The sequence below is a fragment of the Sebastes fasciatus genome, chromosome 12, assembly GCF_043250625.1.
Source record: "Sebastes fasciatus isolate fSebFas1 chromosome 12, fSebFas1.pri, whole genome shotgun sequence".
Classification (NCBI taxonomy): Eukaryota; Metazoa; Chordata; class Actinopteri; order Perciformes; family Sebastidae; genus Sebastes; species Sebastes fasciatus.
Genome location: NC_133806.1, coordinates 14696194 through 14711280, shown reverse-complemented (window position 1 = coordinate 14711280; position 15087 = coordinate 14696194). Strand labels below are relative to the sequence as shown.

At 41.7% G+C, this 15087-nt stretch overlaps 2 protein-coding genes across 20 annotated transcripts in view; both read left to right on the top strand.

The window, feature by feature from the left end:
* The first annotated feature begins 575 nt into the window (after window positions 1-575).
* Window positions 576-10948, top strand: casp2 (caspase 2, apoptosis-related cysteine peptidase). Of its 19 annotated transcripts, none has more exons than XM_074653332.1 (13): window positions 588-719; window positions 1286-1449; window positions 3212-3382; window positions 3486-3560; window positions 3788-3970; window positions 4196-4265; window positions 4647-4741; window positions 5409-5591; window positions 6080-6208; window positions 6301-6391; window positions 7946-8146; window positions 8858-8967; window positions 9079-10948. In XM_074653332.1, exons 2-13 carry the CDS (start codon window positions 1300-1302, stop codon window positions 9211-9213), a joined length of 1593 nt encoding a protein of 530 aa, XP_074509433.1. In that variant the 5' UTR covers window positions 588-719; window positions 1286-1299; the 3' UTR covers window positions 9214-10948. The 19 variants fall into 19 exon arrangements, with proteins under 19 accessions (XP_074509442.1, XP_074509433.1, XP_074509432.1 ...); XM_074653331.1 differs by having other exon boundaries at window positions 3468-3560; XM_074653330.1 differs by having other exon boundaries at window positions 1251-1449.
* A 152-nt stretch (window positions 10949-11100) lies between these two features.
* LOC141778834 (chloride channel protein 1-like) overlaps window positions 11101-15087 on the top strand; it is a 36412-nt gene continuing 32425 nt past the window's right edge. The window contains exon 1 of the mRNA XM_074653312.1: window positions 11101-12502. Coding sequence (XP_074509413.1) covers window positions 12452-12502 — 51 coding nt within the window. The 5' untranslated portion in view covers window positions 11101-12451. The remainder of the gene's footprint in view (window positions 12503-15087) is intronic.

The following is a 15087-nucleotide window of genomic DNA, read 5'->3' as shown; positions in this document are numbered from 1 at the left end:
GCTTGTTTCAAATGCAGAGTTTCTGAATACGGGCTGTGTGTATTTCCCTGTGAATTGAGTGTTTCGATACTTTCACAGTATTTATATTGAACTTAAACCTGCTTTATAATAAAAAATTAAAAAAAACATGAAAATCTAAATTTTTTTATAATATGGGACCTTTACGTGAAGTATTTCAGTAAAATATCATGATACATTCCACCACTGTTAATTACAGTTAAATGTTGTTTTTTATACTGCTATTATAATTCTTGGAAATCTCTTTATTTTGAATCCCATTCCATATCTGTCTTTTCAGCCAATATAAGTCCATCCTCTTCAAGATAAGATGGCTCTCTATTAGTTAACTGTTTGTGCTTATCATCAAAGAGCTTCTTATCAATTGGCTACTTATTGACAGAAAACACATTCAAATTCAAAATCCCATGAAGCCCCCTATCTTTGAGTATAGCTTCACAGTGGGCGGCGCCAGGTTAAACACCCGGTGATTGGACACTTGAAACGCCACTCACAATATACTCTGCTCTCATTGGTCAGAATCCCCAAACAACCACTCCGTAGCCCCGCCCCCTCCTAGTGCTGCATAGACCCCGCGGAAGTTGGTTTGTGGAGAGTAGAGAGGCGGACGGGATGTTGTCAATTTGCGTGAAATAGTGTTAAAGCACGTCGAGTTTTTTACCTGGACGGGTTTTAAATTCTGCTGCAAAAACGGAGGAACGGTAAGAAGAAAGAAGAAATTACATTTTACCAACTTTTATGCAAGAAAAAGGAGGGGTTATGCGAAGTGAGCTAGCCAGCTAGTTAGCATCGGTAACTAGCCATGGACGGTTACTAACGGCCGGTAACTAGCCATGGACGGTTACTAACTGTCAGTTTAACTTCACTACAGTCTCCTGCATGGGGACGTTTTGTTAATATGATTATACATAGCTATACATTTAGTTATTGTCTTCGCAAACTCATGAATTACCTCTGTAACGTTATACACCTGCATCAGCTAGCGTATATGATTACTAATAGCTAATCGATATGTTGTGATGATGCTGCCTAACAGATGTATAATGTATAATATAATGTCTGATTGAGGGAGCCCAGCAACAGTGAAGTGATACTGTCTATCTGAAGCAATACATATCAACGACCACCCAGTAACGTTATGTGGTGCAGTAAAGTACCCTGGAGTTGTTGACATTGCCTCTCATATCACTTCATTATACTGTTGTTTAACTTCCTGTCTTATTGTGTTGGAGGTTCATGTGTCTTGTTTACCTTGCCTTGTACCCAGTCTGTTGGAGCAACATGTTGGAGTGTGGCATGCTGGAGCAGGACAGACGGGCTCTGAGGAGACGCTCTGCTATTCTCTGCAAACAGCTGGTGGTGGACGAGCTGCTCATTCAGTCCTTACAGGCTGAAGACATCCTAACCGAGAGCATGGCAGAGAGCATCATGGTATGTGATAATAAATTAATATCTTTTCATTTAGGACTCAACTCTACTGTCAATATGTGTTCAACTGTAACCTATCAGCAGATAATAATGCACACAGTGCACTTTCATAGACTAAGCTACTGGAGTTACCCTGCACTGTACTCATTTTTAACAGTCTCTTCTGCACTATATTCACTTTTTTAATAGTCGTGTATCACAGCTGTTACTCTGCACTACTTTTTTTCAGTTCAAACAGTTTTCTTCATTTCCTTGTATTTTTATATCTGGTATATTCTTTTGTACTTTGCACTACTAACTTTTTTACTGCCTTTTTACTAACATGTTTTGCACTATGGAACTGTGATGCAGGAAACTTGAATTTCCCTCCGGATCAATAAAGTTACTATCTATCTATCTATCTATCTATCTATCTATCTATCTATCTATCTATCTATCTATCTACACCTTGAATGTTTGGTACACCTGCTTACATTGTTGTCATTTAGGACTGGGTGATATGGAGAAAATGAAATGTCACGATATTTTTTTACCAAATACCTTGATATCAATATTGCAACGATATTATAGGGTTGATTATTGGTGCTTTTACAAAATATTTACACAATGAGATTTTCGATAAATAATCATTAGTAATGTGGATGTAATGACAAAGTGGGTAAAGGCAAATAAAAGAACAACTAGAGCAGTCTGGTAAGTTCAGAAAATTACGTCACTTTACTGTATTTCAGCCTTTAAAACCAGGAAACATTTATGCCATATTACAATATCCAAAATCAAAGACGATATCTAGTCTCGTATCACAATATTGTTATAATATCGCTATATTGCCTAACACTACTGTCAATAGGTTGTTGCTTGCCTGCCAGCTAAGGTAAAGGTTATGGCCAAGTTTAGGCCCATAGGTGAAAGCTGTGTTTCCCAACGTGGAAGTCAGAACCCCTAATGGGTTCCATGATAAACCTGTGGGGTCAAAAGATGATAACGAGGAACATTTCTTCCATCATTATTATTCATTTTGTAAAGTACCGGATACTTTCACTTCTTTGGATATGTTTTAAATGAATCAAAACCACTTTGGCAAAATGTTTACTAAGGACAGACAAAAGACTTAACTTTTGATAAGAGGTCACAAGACATTGTTTAAATTGAAGGGGTCACTAGCCAAATAGGTTGGGATCCAGGTCATGCCCTTCAGAGAACTTTTAAAGTAAGAGGTGTATTTTGGATGAGTTTGAAGTTCAGACTCACCGATAGGATAGTGTCCACTGTAAAAGAAATATCAAAGAAATATAAAAAGAAATATCTAGCAGAATTAAAATAGATCGATCTTCACACCGCTGCTCTTAGCCTGGTGCTCGAAACGTTACAGCAATAAAAATCCTTCTAACAGGAGCTATTTGGTGTGCAGATCTATCTGTTTTAATTCTGAAGTTACACAAAGGCCAAAATAAAAGATTGCCAAACACAAAGCCTACAGTTTTGATACAATTTCATGTAAAAACATGGGTTTCTCCCTGGCTGACATTACTGGTTACAACCTGAGATGCCCCCTTTAAACAACCAGTGTCTGGTTGAATGCATGCCATTTTCTTGTTAGACAGACCTTGGTGACGGTCAACTACAGAGCGTCAACAGTGGGCAATGGTTAGAAAACAAAATGTCATGATATTAGGAGTGTAAAAAAACGGTAAATTAAATGTACTATTATATTTCATATTTGCTAGTGATGTTTAGTTTTCTGGTCTGATCTCCTCTATTCTAGGCTGAGCAAACATCTCAGAAACGAAGCTGGCGCTTATTACTACTCTTACCAAAGCGGGGGCCCAGAGCCTTTAGCAGCTTCTGCTCAGTTCTGCGGGAAACTGAGCAGCAGCACCTGTATGACTTGCTCATACAATCACCAGAAAAAGATGGCAAAGAGACACCTGTAGAGGTGAGTGTGTACTCCATCAAACATCACACAACACAAAGCTACAGTTTACACAGCAGATTCTTACTAGACTTAGTGTAATTTTTAGTCTGTTTTCTGCTCACAGAGTATACAGCCTGAGGAAGAGCCAGAGGGAAATGCAAGGCGACTAGACAGACAGACAACTGAAAAGAAGAGAGAGGTGAGCGGGGTGCTTATAGTCCCTCAACCAGGATTGTCTTCATTTTCACTGTTGGGTCATTTTCAATACTTAGACGGAACAAAAGCTAATGTCCAGAGAGCTTTGTATCATTGAATATGTCTTTTAATGAGGTTTTATAATTGTCAGCTCAATAATACACGCTTACAGTTTGAAGAAAGTTACACATCTCTGATAACAGTATGCTCCAGTTAAATGGTCTTCTGCAGACATCCTCAGTAGACAGAGAAGAAGAGAGCGAAGTGAGCAGCACCTCATCATGCTCAGTCCGAGCCTCAGTCAGCTGTCTGCGGTCAGAGTCACCATTCAGAGGATTGGTCCCAGTCAGGGAGGAAGACAGGAAGACAGAGAGACAGAGGATGAAGAAAAGAGGAAGAGATAAGATGACAGATGTGAGAATCACAAACCACAGCCACCTTATGTTAGATGGCCTGCTGAGGTAGTCAGAAAGCAGGCAGGAGATTCCCTGATAGGGAAGTTAGGAAGGCAGTTGTCATTTTCACATACCAAGCAACCGCTGCTTCCACAGCAAAATCCTTCATTATCTGTCTTCTTTTGTTTGTGTTAAACAGCTGATGTTTTGTCTTTAATAAATTGTGCATGATTTTGAATTTCAGAGGTTTGTGGATTCTCCCCTGCCACTTCCTACCCAAGAAGAAATTGCTGCCAAGAGAGCAAAGACATATGGTGAGTGGTGTTGCAGTCTAACCTGCATTCAGGTTCAAATAGGTTTTGCTTTGTCCCATGTCAATATTTTTCTGTTTCCATGGAGACAAGGAGGGGTGTTTGGAGAAAATGTTCATCTGTTGACTAGTTTAAATAGATAAGTAATTGAATTTGAAAGTGTAAGAGTGTGGTTGCTGTAGCGTTCAGCTACTGTCTGTACCTACAGCCGCCACGCCCAAAGAGTGACTCATTCACAGCATTGTAGTACAAAGTTTGTTGTCACATAGCCGCTGGCAGGAGCACACAGCTGCCAGCGGGAGCACACAAAGATGTGTAAACTTGTCATCAGAACTTGTAACAACTAGAGCTTGTGATCTTTTGTGTCTGTGTTTGTGTGTGCAGCAGAGTCCATGGAGTTCAGTCTGGATGCAGATAGTCCCATCAACACTCCTGTGCTCCCGTGCACTCCTGACTTTTACCTCTCTCACTACCAGCAGGTAAAATACTTCTCTTCACCAGGTCAGATCAACAGGTTTGCAGTAACTTCCTCTGTTATGTTTTACCTATTACCTTTTGGGAGTTGCTTGTCTTCAGTGTTACACCATCTATCTGGATATGAGTCAATATAGAGCATTAAATGGAGAGATGCATAAAATATATTGATTGTAAAATGTATTAATTTGTAAAAAGTAATAATAGAATAAAATAACAGGCAAAGTGTTAAAGCTGCTTAGGCTGCATTCACACCAGATCCAGCGGTGCGACGAAAATGCAAGTCCTCCCTTTTATTTTGAATGGGGGTAGTGCGCTTGGGCAGCGGCCGCAGGGGGTGCAGTGGAAAAGTAGAAACAGAATCAACTTTTGGAGAAACGCAACCCGACGTCACGCTGCGGAGGCCAATCACGTAACCGGTGATCCAGAGTTTTACAACCCAGCCATGAGGGAACAAAAGACGTTAATCGTCGCAGTCAATGGGCCATTAAATTGACGCTCCCACACTGCCGCACAACCCTGCGCCGAATCACTGCAACGCCTGATTTGGTGTGAATGCAGTCTTAGAAACATAATTTTTGCAATGCTTTGTCATTATTTGGACTAATTGTTCCCTTCTTTCCCTTTCCATTTCTTTACCATGCTTTTTTTGTTTTTTCTCTCTCACTCCAGTCTTACAGAATGAAATCATCCCCTCGTGGTTTTGCTTTGGTGATCAGTAATGTGACCTTTGATCCTTGTGCTGCACCCGACCTTGACCCGAGGAAGGGAGGTGAGGTGGATGACGAGGTCCTCCGGAAGGTTTTCACAGAGCTGGACTACGTGGTTACAGTCCACAGAGACCTCACTGCTCAGGTAACAAACACAGACGCAGTCTCTATATGTATATACAGGATGTTATTTGAAACACAAACCATTCATTTTATTTGGTTGAGATCGCTAGAAAAAGGAAGTTGTAAAAAGAAAAGGAACAACTTTTGTGAAAGTCACTTAGCTGGTGTTTGTAGGAAAAAAAATAGTTTGGCAGGTTTGTTTAGCTCAGTTCCCGTGTTAAGTGTGGCAGTGTTATCACAAAGCAAACACACTTTACATTTGAGTCATTTAGCTTATTTTAAGAAACTTGGCATGAGTAAGCATGTTGGCTGATAGTGTCTTGCTCAAAGACACTTTGCAAAGTGTGGGTTTTGGCTGTGGGAGTGGGGAGACCATTGACTTTAAATAGATTTACCACTCAAACCCAAAATGATCTATGTAACCACATGACTGCCTTACCAATCTGTTCAGTATTTAAAATGCAACAAACTGTGTTAACTGGTTTTCCTGATTCCTTATTCTTTGTGTAGGGCATGAGGACGTGCATCGAGAACTTTTGCCGTCGGACAGACCACCGGACAGGGGACAGCAGTGTGGTGTGTCTGCTCTCCCATGGAGTGGAAGGAGCTATATATGGTACAGACGGACAGCTCCTGCCGGTGTGTTCTTAGTTTCTGTATATGATGTCTTTCAAAGGTAAAGATACAGCCGGTTTTCAGACATGTAACTTGGTCACTTGTTTAATTTTCAGCTGGACTGGGTGTTTGAGTCCTTTGACAATGCGCGCTGTCCCCTGCTACAGAACAAGCCGAAGATGTTTTTCATCCAAGCGTGCAGAGGAGGTAAGGCTCTTGATCACCTCATCATCATCATTAATTATTGATATACAATGTAATTAGGAAAATCTATGTATCAATACATATCTAAACCTATGTAGGCTACTCTAATAGCCATGCATGCAAATCTATATATCAAGAAATGTATCAGTCACAAGCTTTCAATAGTGACATCATCATGAATACAAGTGACTAAAATAAGTTTCCTTTACTGGGTGTTTGGGCTCACCTGAGCTCACCCATAGAGTGAGACGTTTAGACATCCAGGAGGATTTCAGAGCTCAGCCTACACATGTGAAGAAGCCAGATGAGATGTTCCAGGCCTCTGCTGAGGTCGCCTCTCGGGTGCCTCCCAGTGGAAGTATTCAGGGCATGTGCGTTTGTGAGGAGACACTGGTGCAGACCCATAAGAGAGATCATGATACACAAATATAAATATCCAAATATATTAATGTCTTACAACGTGTTAAGACAACCTACGTTTCAACAGTTAGATCCCTGCAACATAATACAACCATTTACTGCAAGAGAAAAGGCAGATGCCAGCCTGTCCCTCCACATATCCAGATGTTGTCTTCTGTCACCTTCCTGGCCACTGGGACAGGCAACCTGGGTGTCAGACACAGCTATTCATCAGCCACACAGCTCCAGATGCTGTGGATTGTGTCAGAATACGTCATATTTTAATGTTCTGTTGTAGACTTGAATAAACGTAATACAATAGAAGTGCAATAATAGTCCGTAAACATTAATTAATCTGTGACTTAACCAGACTTAACCCAGCTAATTAGTCTGTCTCCGTGATGGAGGTTATGGTCTGATTATACGGCTGATGACGCCCTCGACAAATCCTCAGACCCCTCCGGAGCAATCCTAATTACTGTCACACACTCCCTCGCTCCACCACAGAGCCAACCACAGGTGTGCTGCTGAAAGGCCATTAGATGTGTTGGGCCACTGCCTCTACAAATAGCTGAAAAGTGAAAACCAATTTTATTAATTGTGTTCAGTAGAGATGCACCGCTCGATCAGTTGGTGACCAGAATCGGCTGATTTTCAGCTTGATCAGCCAAGACCGGTGACCAGCCGATCAGTCTCAGATATAGCAGATTCTGTGCCGGTCAAATTTACACGCATGTGCCGCATGATGGTTCATGTCGCACACACAGCGGCACACTTTCTAGCTAGATTTGGCGACTTTTTAGACCTTCTTAGCGACTTTATTTCTAAAAAGCGACCAACCCCAAATTTAGCGACTTATTCAGACCCTCAGTGAAAAAGCAGGAAATATATTCAAAAACATTGTATTGTAATTCATTACCATGGGTGCTGCTCAGAGTAATCACATTGACCGGCTCTTTTGCCAACAGTGCGGGGTCTTTCCCTCTTTAAATTTCAACCAAAGACTGTAGTAAGTGAGGCCGAGACAAATCAGAGTCAAAACACCCACAAAAACAATACAAGTATGAGACAATAGAAAATAATGTCTCAAGACTTAACAAAAATGTAAAAATATACACTGTTAGATGTTAGCTAAATAGAAACTTTGTTGTCTTCCAGAGGAGATGGACTGTGGAGTGGAGCAGATCGATGGGCCAGCGAGGACCTGCTCACCAGGCTGTGAACAGCGGGATGCTGGGAGGGAAGAACAGGGGGATGCAAACTCCAGACACGGAGGGGACATGGGGAGGCCCAGGATTAAACTGCCCCAGCGGTCTGACATGATCTGTGGCTTTGCATCTCTCAAAGGTCAGAAAATTTGTAAGTCTGAAAGACAATATCTCTGGCTCTGGGCAGGGGATGTTTAGAGGTAGATAGCAGGTCAGCAGTAGATGCCACATAGAAGTGGTGTACATCATCTAAAAGCTGGGAACCTGAAGATTAATTTGAGATGCAGCTCAGCACTGTGTGTCAAGCCTTTCTAGTCATAAATCAGAAGTAAACACAAATTAATTAATTAAAATAAATTGTGAAAGTGTATAAGGTCTAAGAACATTATGATATAAATATATGATGGCCATTTCCATGCTCTATTATGTCTCATAAGTTGTTGCAACACGTTTTGGGTTGATACCATTTGTTAAACAGACTTGGTGCTAAATTTAACCATTTTTTACCACTTGAGAATTGATAAAAATGATCAAAAATCCCTCCAAAATACCACATTAAGACACCAAGACCTTGAAGAACACCATAGAAAAAGCCATGTTGTGATTTGTAATCAAAAACATTTGGACATTTTATTTTTCGGCAATTGGATGGCGTGCCCTTCTGTTCGGGGAACTGCTGAGAAACCCCCTCATTGTGAATCTACCTAGGAAAGCCATGACATGCTTAGGTTTTCTATTTTCATGTGGTACCAGAGCCTTCACTGTAGCTCTAAACCTGAGCCTGTTACACCACCTTGGCTCTGTCTCCCTGTATCTCATCTCGATGTAATGCCTTTTATTGTGTGATCTCTCCCTCCTGAAGGCACAGCGGCGATGCGGAACACCAAGAGAGGATCCTGGTTTATCCAGGAACTTAACACAATGCTGCGCCTCCACTCCAGAGACACACACCTTGCAGACATCATGGTGCAGGTGAACATAAATATCCTATACCCACATATTTACATGCACAGTGTAAAATATGCTTTCTTGTTTAGGACATCACTGTAATCCTTTCTTTTTTTGTCTCCTGTCTGTCTCCAGGTCAACAGACGTATTAAGGAGCGGGAGGGTTACGCTCCTGGCACCGCCCACCATCGCTGCAAAGAGATGTCGGAGTTCACCAGCTCATTGTGCAAAGACCTCTACCTTTTCCCCAAGTACCAACCCCAGTATTGATAAGCAAATATGCACATACACAGATAAACACACGCAGACCATTCCTTGCATTGAAGCCACTCAGTAAGGGCAAACGACTGTTCATTCCACTCCAATTACTGCCACACATTCACACATTCCTCTGTTACAACTTCATGACCAAACAGAGGATTTATTCATTTGTATTTTCTGTGTAAATACTGCCTCCTCAGACATGCACGAACACACATGCATGCATACTGTATATTCGCACAAATCTTGGAAAGAAAAAAAGGAGCGAGCTTATGTTAATCTACATGTACTCCGAAATGGGCAACGTATTAGCATACAATTTACTCGTGTCTCTGTGTGTCTGCGTCTATGCCAGTTAGAGGGATAAGTTTATAATCCTTTTTAGTCAGACAGAATCGAATTTTGTTCGTTTTCTTACCGCACAGCTACTTTGAGGTTTCACTCTCTCTTTTTAAAATGTATTTTGTACACAGATCTATTTTCGTGGCTTTATTTTGTATGGAATTGTTTTTATATGGATTTTTTAAGCCCATTCGCTTTATCTGTATATAATGTTTGTTATGAGTTGTGACCATTTCTTGTTTTTAGCATAGTGACAGGCAGGGGGCAGCACAGCAGAGATAAATGCATTTCATCGTCTGTCTTGCATCAATATCATTCATATTTCCAGTTCAAAATAGTCTTTACTGTCATGATTGCAGACAGCTTTCATTTTAAGTATAGTCGGCTACGGTGATGATTAAACGGTAAAGTCTCTGCAACAGGTTTTTGACCTGCTCTCGTCAGAGAAGTTCACTATTTTTTTCTCACATAGTTTTCTTATGAAGAGGAAATTAACCTACAGGGCAGCTTCAAAACAATACCTTGAATTGTTTCATTTTTTATTTTTTATTTTCTTTCGCTTTTGTTTGTGGATGTTCAATCAGGAAAATTCAGCTTTTCATAAAGAGCACCCACTGTAAATATCAGCTGTGTTACTGTAGATGTGTCCCTGTCAGGGTGGTGGGCTGCCAGGGGAATGTGGTGCTACTTGTGGGGTCTTCCACCTTCAGTGTGAACTCTGACCTTTACGCTAACCCTGACTCCTAATAGTGTTTCTCCCTCTGTGTGGGAGCTGCACGTCTAGTTAGTCCCCCTACTGTTTTTGTGGTTTTACTGTAGCTGATACAGTAAAGATAAAACGTGTATTTCACATGTCTTCCGTAAACGATATGCAGTTTTCTACAGCAGCCTGTGCCATGTGAGGATGATCTATTAGATGAATTTATGACCATGGAGCTTTCACAGTATATTGTATCTCTTTGGCACACACACACACACAGAGAAATCAATTTCTCAAGGCTGTGTGAGTATTGATGTTTCCCAGAAAAGCCCTGATCAGGCAAAGTGTGTTTTGTTACAACAGTGTTGTAGTGAAGGAAACGGAGTATATGGTTGAAACAGTATTGATTGTTAACCATCTGTAAACAAGGAGGCTTCTAAGCTGCATGTGAGGTGCTAGGGGGTAGAATTTACCCTGGTCTGGAAGTTGCTCACCTTTCTTATCCTTTTGGTTCTTGTAATTATTGAAACACAAACATTGGAGTAGTATAAAAGGGTTACGCTCCTGGGTCGAGACGTGTTGAAGGTTGTTGCCAAGCTCTGCTGAGGTGCAGAGTTTAGGGGGCTGGAGAGAGATTTTATTTTTGTCAATACCAATGACTGCCAAATGTTCTATACAATAAACAAGCCGTGGTTTTTAAACGAGACAAATTGTTGTTGTTTTCTTACAGCTGCATGTGCATGCGAGTGTATCTGCGTTTTTATTTGCATATGTTTGGTTTAAGCTGAATCCTGCGCCGCGAGCGTGAGGCCTCTGCACGAATGTACACTCCTGTGCATGCTCCACTTTATTCAATCCTCCTTGTTGCTGTGTTTGTGCGTGTTGTTCCCGGCGTACAGCCTGTCCTCTATGTTCACAGGTATAGTATAACTGGCTCCCCACTATTCCGCTGCGCTCAGGCCTCTCCATGCTGTGACTGTGACAGGACGCATGTATCTCTCACACTGCCTGCCGCCCAGTGATAATGTTCTTAGTGTATCAGATAGAGGCCCAGCCAGCTGTCCACAGTCATTCTCCCCTGACACACACATAAACACACACACACACACACACCGGCGGTCAGAGTAACACATTTCTCGCTGGCCTCCGGTGTAGCTGTGTGAGATTAGGCTGTTATGCGCTGGCGTGTGGACCACAAAGCGGGGCGGGGTTAAGGGGGATCTGTGTGTGTCTGTGTGTCTTTGCGGTTGTCATAATGGCCGCCTGTCTCATCAGCCTGAGAGGAGGAACCAGAGGACGAGTTAGTTTAGATTAACGTGAGTGGGATGTTGTCTCAACGGGATGCTGAGTGGTGGTGGTCTACCCCGATGGCCTGTGGGCTTTTCAGCTTTTAGCGAATGATGTGCGGCACATAGCTGCCTTCCTGTATTAGCTCCTCTGGATATGTGAACCTGCTGGAGAGGTTAAGCAATATGGAGATCACTTTACCGAGCTCTGCGGAGGGTCCTACAAGCATTTTGGGGGGTGTATTTTACAGTGAGAGGGCGCATTCAGGGTGATTTTTTTCCCCCCTTAAGGAGGACAACCATAGCATGTGAGTGTTATGGGGATTGCCTTGCATCATTGGCTGATTAGGTGTGAGCTGTCACAGGGGTGTCGTGTGCACTTTTCCTGCTCACGTTGCAGGGGCAGCCCTATGGGGGGTGCCCTTCCAACCCCCACCACCCCTGTCCAAACAAGAACAGTCCATCCAAACGCACACACACCTAATGGCCGGCTGGCAGGGAGGGTGCTGCTAAGGGCAACAAGTTGTGTGCGTGTGTGTTATTAGGTGTCTGCAGTTCTAATATAGGAAAGCGCTGCGTCCCTCACCGCCTCATCAGATGGCTTTGCTCTGATTTCTGTCCGTGTGTCTGTCAGGTCTGCAGTGGAGCTGGATGGCTCACAGCCTCTGGATCATCTGGAGAAGAGCGCGCCCGGGAAGGACGTCATCTGCGTTTTTTGACCTCCTCTGTGTAACGAGTGTGTTTGAGAATGAGTTTATAGGAGAGTGAGAAACTTAAGAAGATGTTTGTGTGTTTATTTGACCTGGTGTAAAGTGTGTATTTATAAGAGCGAGAGTGTGTGTGTGTATGGTGTTGCCCACGCCATTGGAAATGCTGGGGTGTCCAGCGAGGTTATTTTTGGATCAGTGACAGCGTGTCAATGGCTGCAGATGCGTCGCAAAGGAAGGCTCTGAGATACCAACAGACCCTGGTAGGTCTTTCCCAAATCTTCCTTTACCTGCCTGTCTGCTGTGTTTAAAAATGTCTATTCCTTTCAACTCATTTCAATCCCCTCCACCTGCTTCTCCCTCATCTCTCCTATCTACCCACCTGTCACTTTCCAACCATCCTTTGCTGTTCCTCACTCATTTATTTCACCCCTACCTTTTAAATACTTTTCTTCCACAACCACCTCCTGGTCATTTGTTTTTCGTCTCCATGCTGCATCCGTTCTGGTCCACCAGCAGTGCTCTACTGCGTTGCATAAACTTCTCCTAATGCCCCTCTCTTGAATCAATACTCCTCATCTCAACTATCATCCTCCTCCTCCTACGTTCTCTTTACTTCTTGAGCAAGATTTCTGCAACTTAATGTCAACTTTATTTGTACAGCCTTCAAACACATTCACAGTCTCCGCTGGTTTCACACCGCCCACGCTACCAAACACTGAGTGAAGGCGATAACTGGAAAGTCATCCCTGCAAAAAATCAAGGATTTTATTTTATTTTTTTATTTCGATCTCTCACTTGATCTCTTGCAATTTTGTTTTGCATTACCCAGATTATATCTTCTTTGTGACCCCGTCTATCTTCTTCTACGCCTTCCCAAGCTGCAGCCTTGTAAAGTCATTGCTGTTTTCATGTGTTGGTGGATATAAATACCTATATACAGGAAACCTGAGCAGACAGGTTAGATGTACGTGTTGAGATGAAGTCATGTCACCATATCCTCCAGTTCATCTGTTTAAATGCTCATCCAGAATCATGGTCATTCCTCCCAGGAGCATCGTATCTACCATTGACTCATATTTGTTTTCATCCAGTCACACCTGCTCTGTGGACATAAATGACTCACAGCGTCAGATTGTTTTTTTCAGCGATTGATTTGAAGCATTGTGTTTTTAAAGGTCATTTTTTCTGCAGAGGTGAATGTGAGTTATAAGACGAGAGAATGACGGATACATGAGCAACGGAGGTCGGAGCAGCTGGGGTGTTTATAAATGTGTTAGAGCAGCCTGACAAAGTGTTGTTCCTCTTTTCTGTCTCCTCTTCCTCTTCTCCTCTGAGACGATGGACGATTGCCCAAAGCAAACCTCTAGTTCCCGCCGGCCCTTGTGGAGCCCCTCAGGGGCCCCGCAGGTCAGATATAAATAAGAAATCTCAGTTAATCACACTATTTACAGGCTTATAGTCGCTCTGAGGAGTCTCACATCTCTCAGGTGTGAAAGCTGTGATGGCGTCTGTGTGTGTGTGAGAGAGAGGAAATTAGAGCCTTGAAGGATTGGAGGAGTTTATGTGTAGAGCTGTTAATAGATTCTCCTAATATGATTTATTTATTGATTAGCAGCAGGATATGGCTGAGTATATTTTCAGAATGATGGTTTAGCCGGCTAAATCTTCACAGATGCACACTGAGGCTGTGAGGTTGCAATATATGTCAGTATTATTAGTGTTTCCAGTATTTGTTGAGGTTAAAACTTGGTTAGGTTGAAGGTGTTTTAGGTGTTTAGGTTATGTATAACTGTTGTTTCAACTGCTTTTAAATAACCATGTTTCAGCTCATAGTAAGTATCTGCTTCACACTGAAATATAGGCCTTTAACATTAAGTTCTTACCATCATTATACTTTACAGGATTGAACAATTGCATGCTGTTATATAAATAATTAAATGAAGAAATGAAATAAGAATTGAATACGTATAAGTAAAAATAGATAACACAATTTGGTTTAAAAAAAACAAAAAACATGCAACGCTTTATTGGCCTGTAATTTCCTAATAATTTTCTAGATCGTTTCCTGGAAAGAGCTACGTAATTTCTAAGTAATTATACGGAAAATAGAACATTTCCGTGAAAGAAAAACCATTTAAATCCAAATTATTATTAATTTATTATTTGAAACTTTATTTCCTGTGTGTGCTGAATTGTATTTTGTCTGCTGTACACTGAATAAAAGAAGATTTCACTGGTAATTAATTGTAATCAGATAATTTGAAGTGTACCAATTTAACACTGCCTCTGTTGTCCCTTTTTCTTATATTATCTAACCACCGGGTACAGAGGTGCAACATTTCGGTCATGGACTTAAAGCTTCTAACTTTGGTTAATTTGTAATAAACTTGGTGTTGACAGTGTGTGAAAATTCAACATGTTCTCCCGTAATTAGAACCTAATTGCATAGTTCTTTCCAGGAAACTTTTCGGAAATGATTAAGAAATTATCCAGAAATTACAGACCCATGAAATAAAGCGTTACAGAAAAACACTAAACAAGACGTTAACACAGTTTTAACCTTCGACGTCTTTTGACCTGCAAAGCACCAAATTATTGCTCGCTTGGTTTGTAAAGTTGTGTTAATTACTTCCAAGTCACACAGCTGTTGTTGACCCTTGACCTTTACAAAGAGGAAGCACCCTCTGTTGACTTGTGACACACTGACTGACACACGCCAGCAGGGTGGTGTGTGTGTGTGTGTGTGTGAGACACGCTGTATGTTTGAGCTTGCTTTGATACGGCTGGTCGTGTGTTACAATTAATTGATGGATGTGGCTAAAAATGAGGTTATGTGAGGAGACGA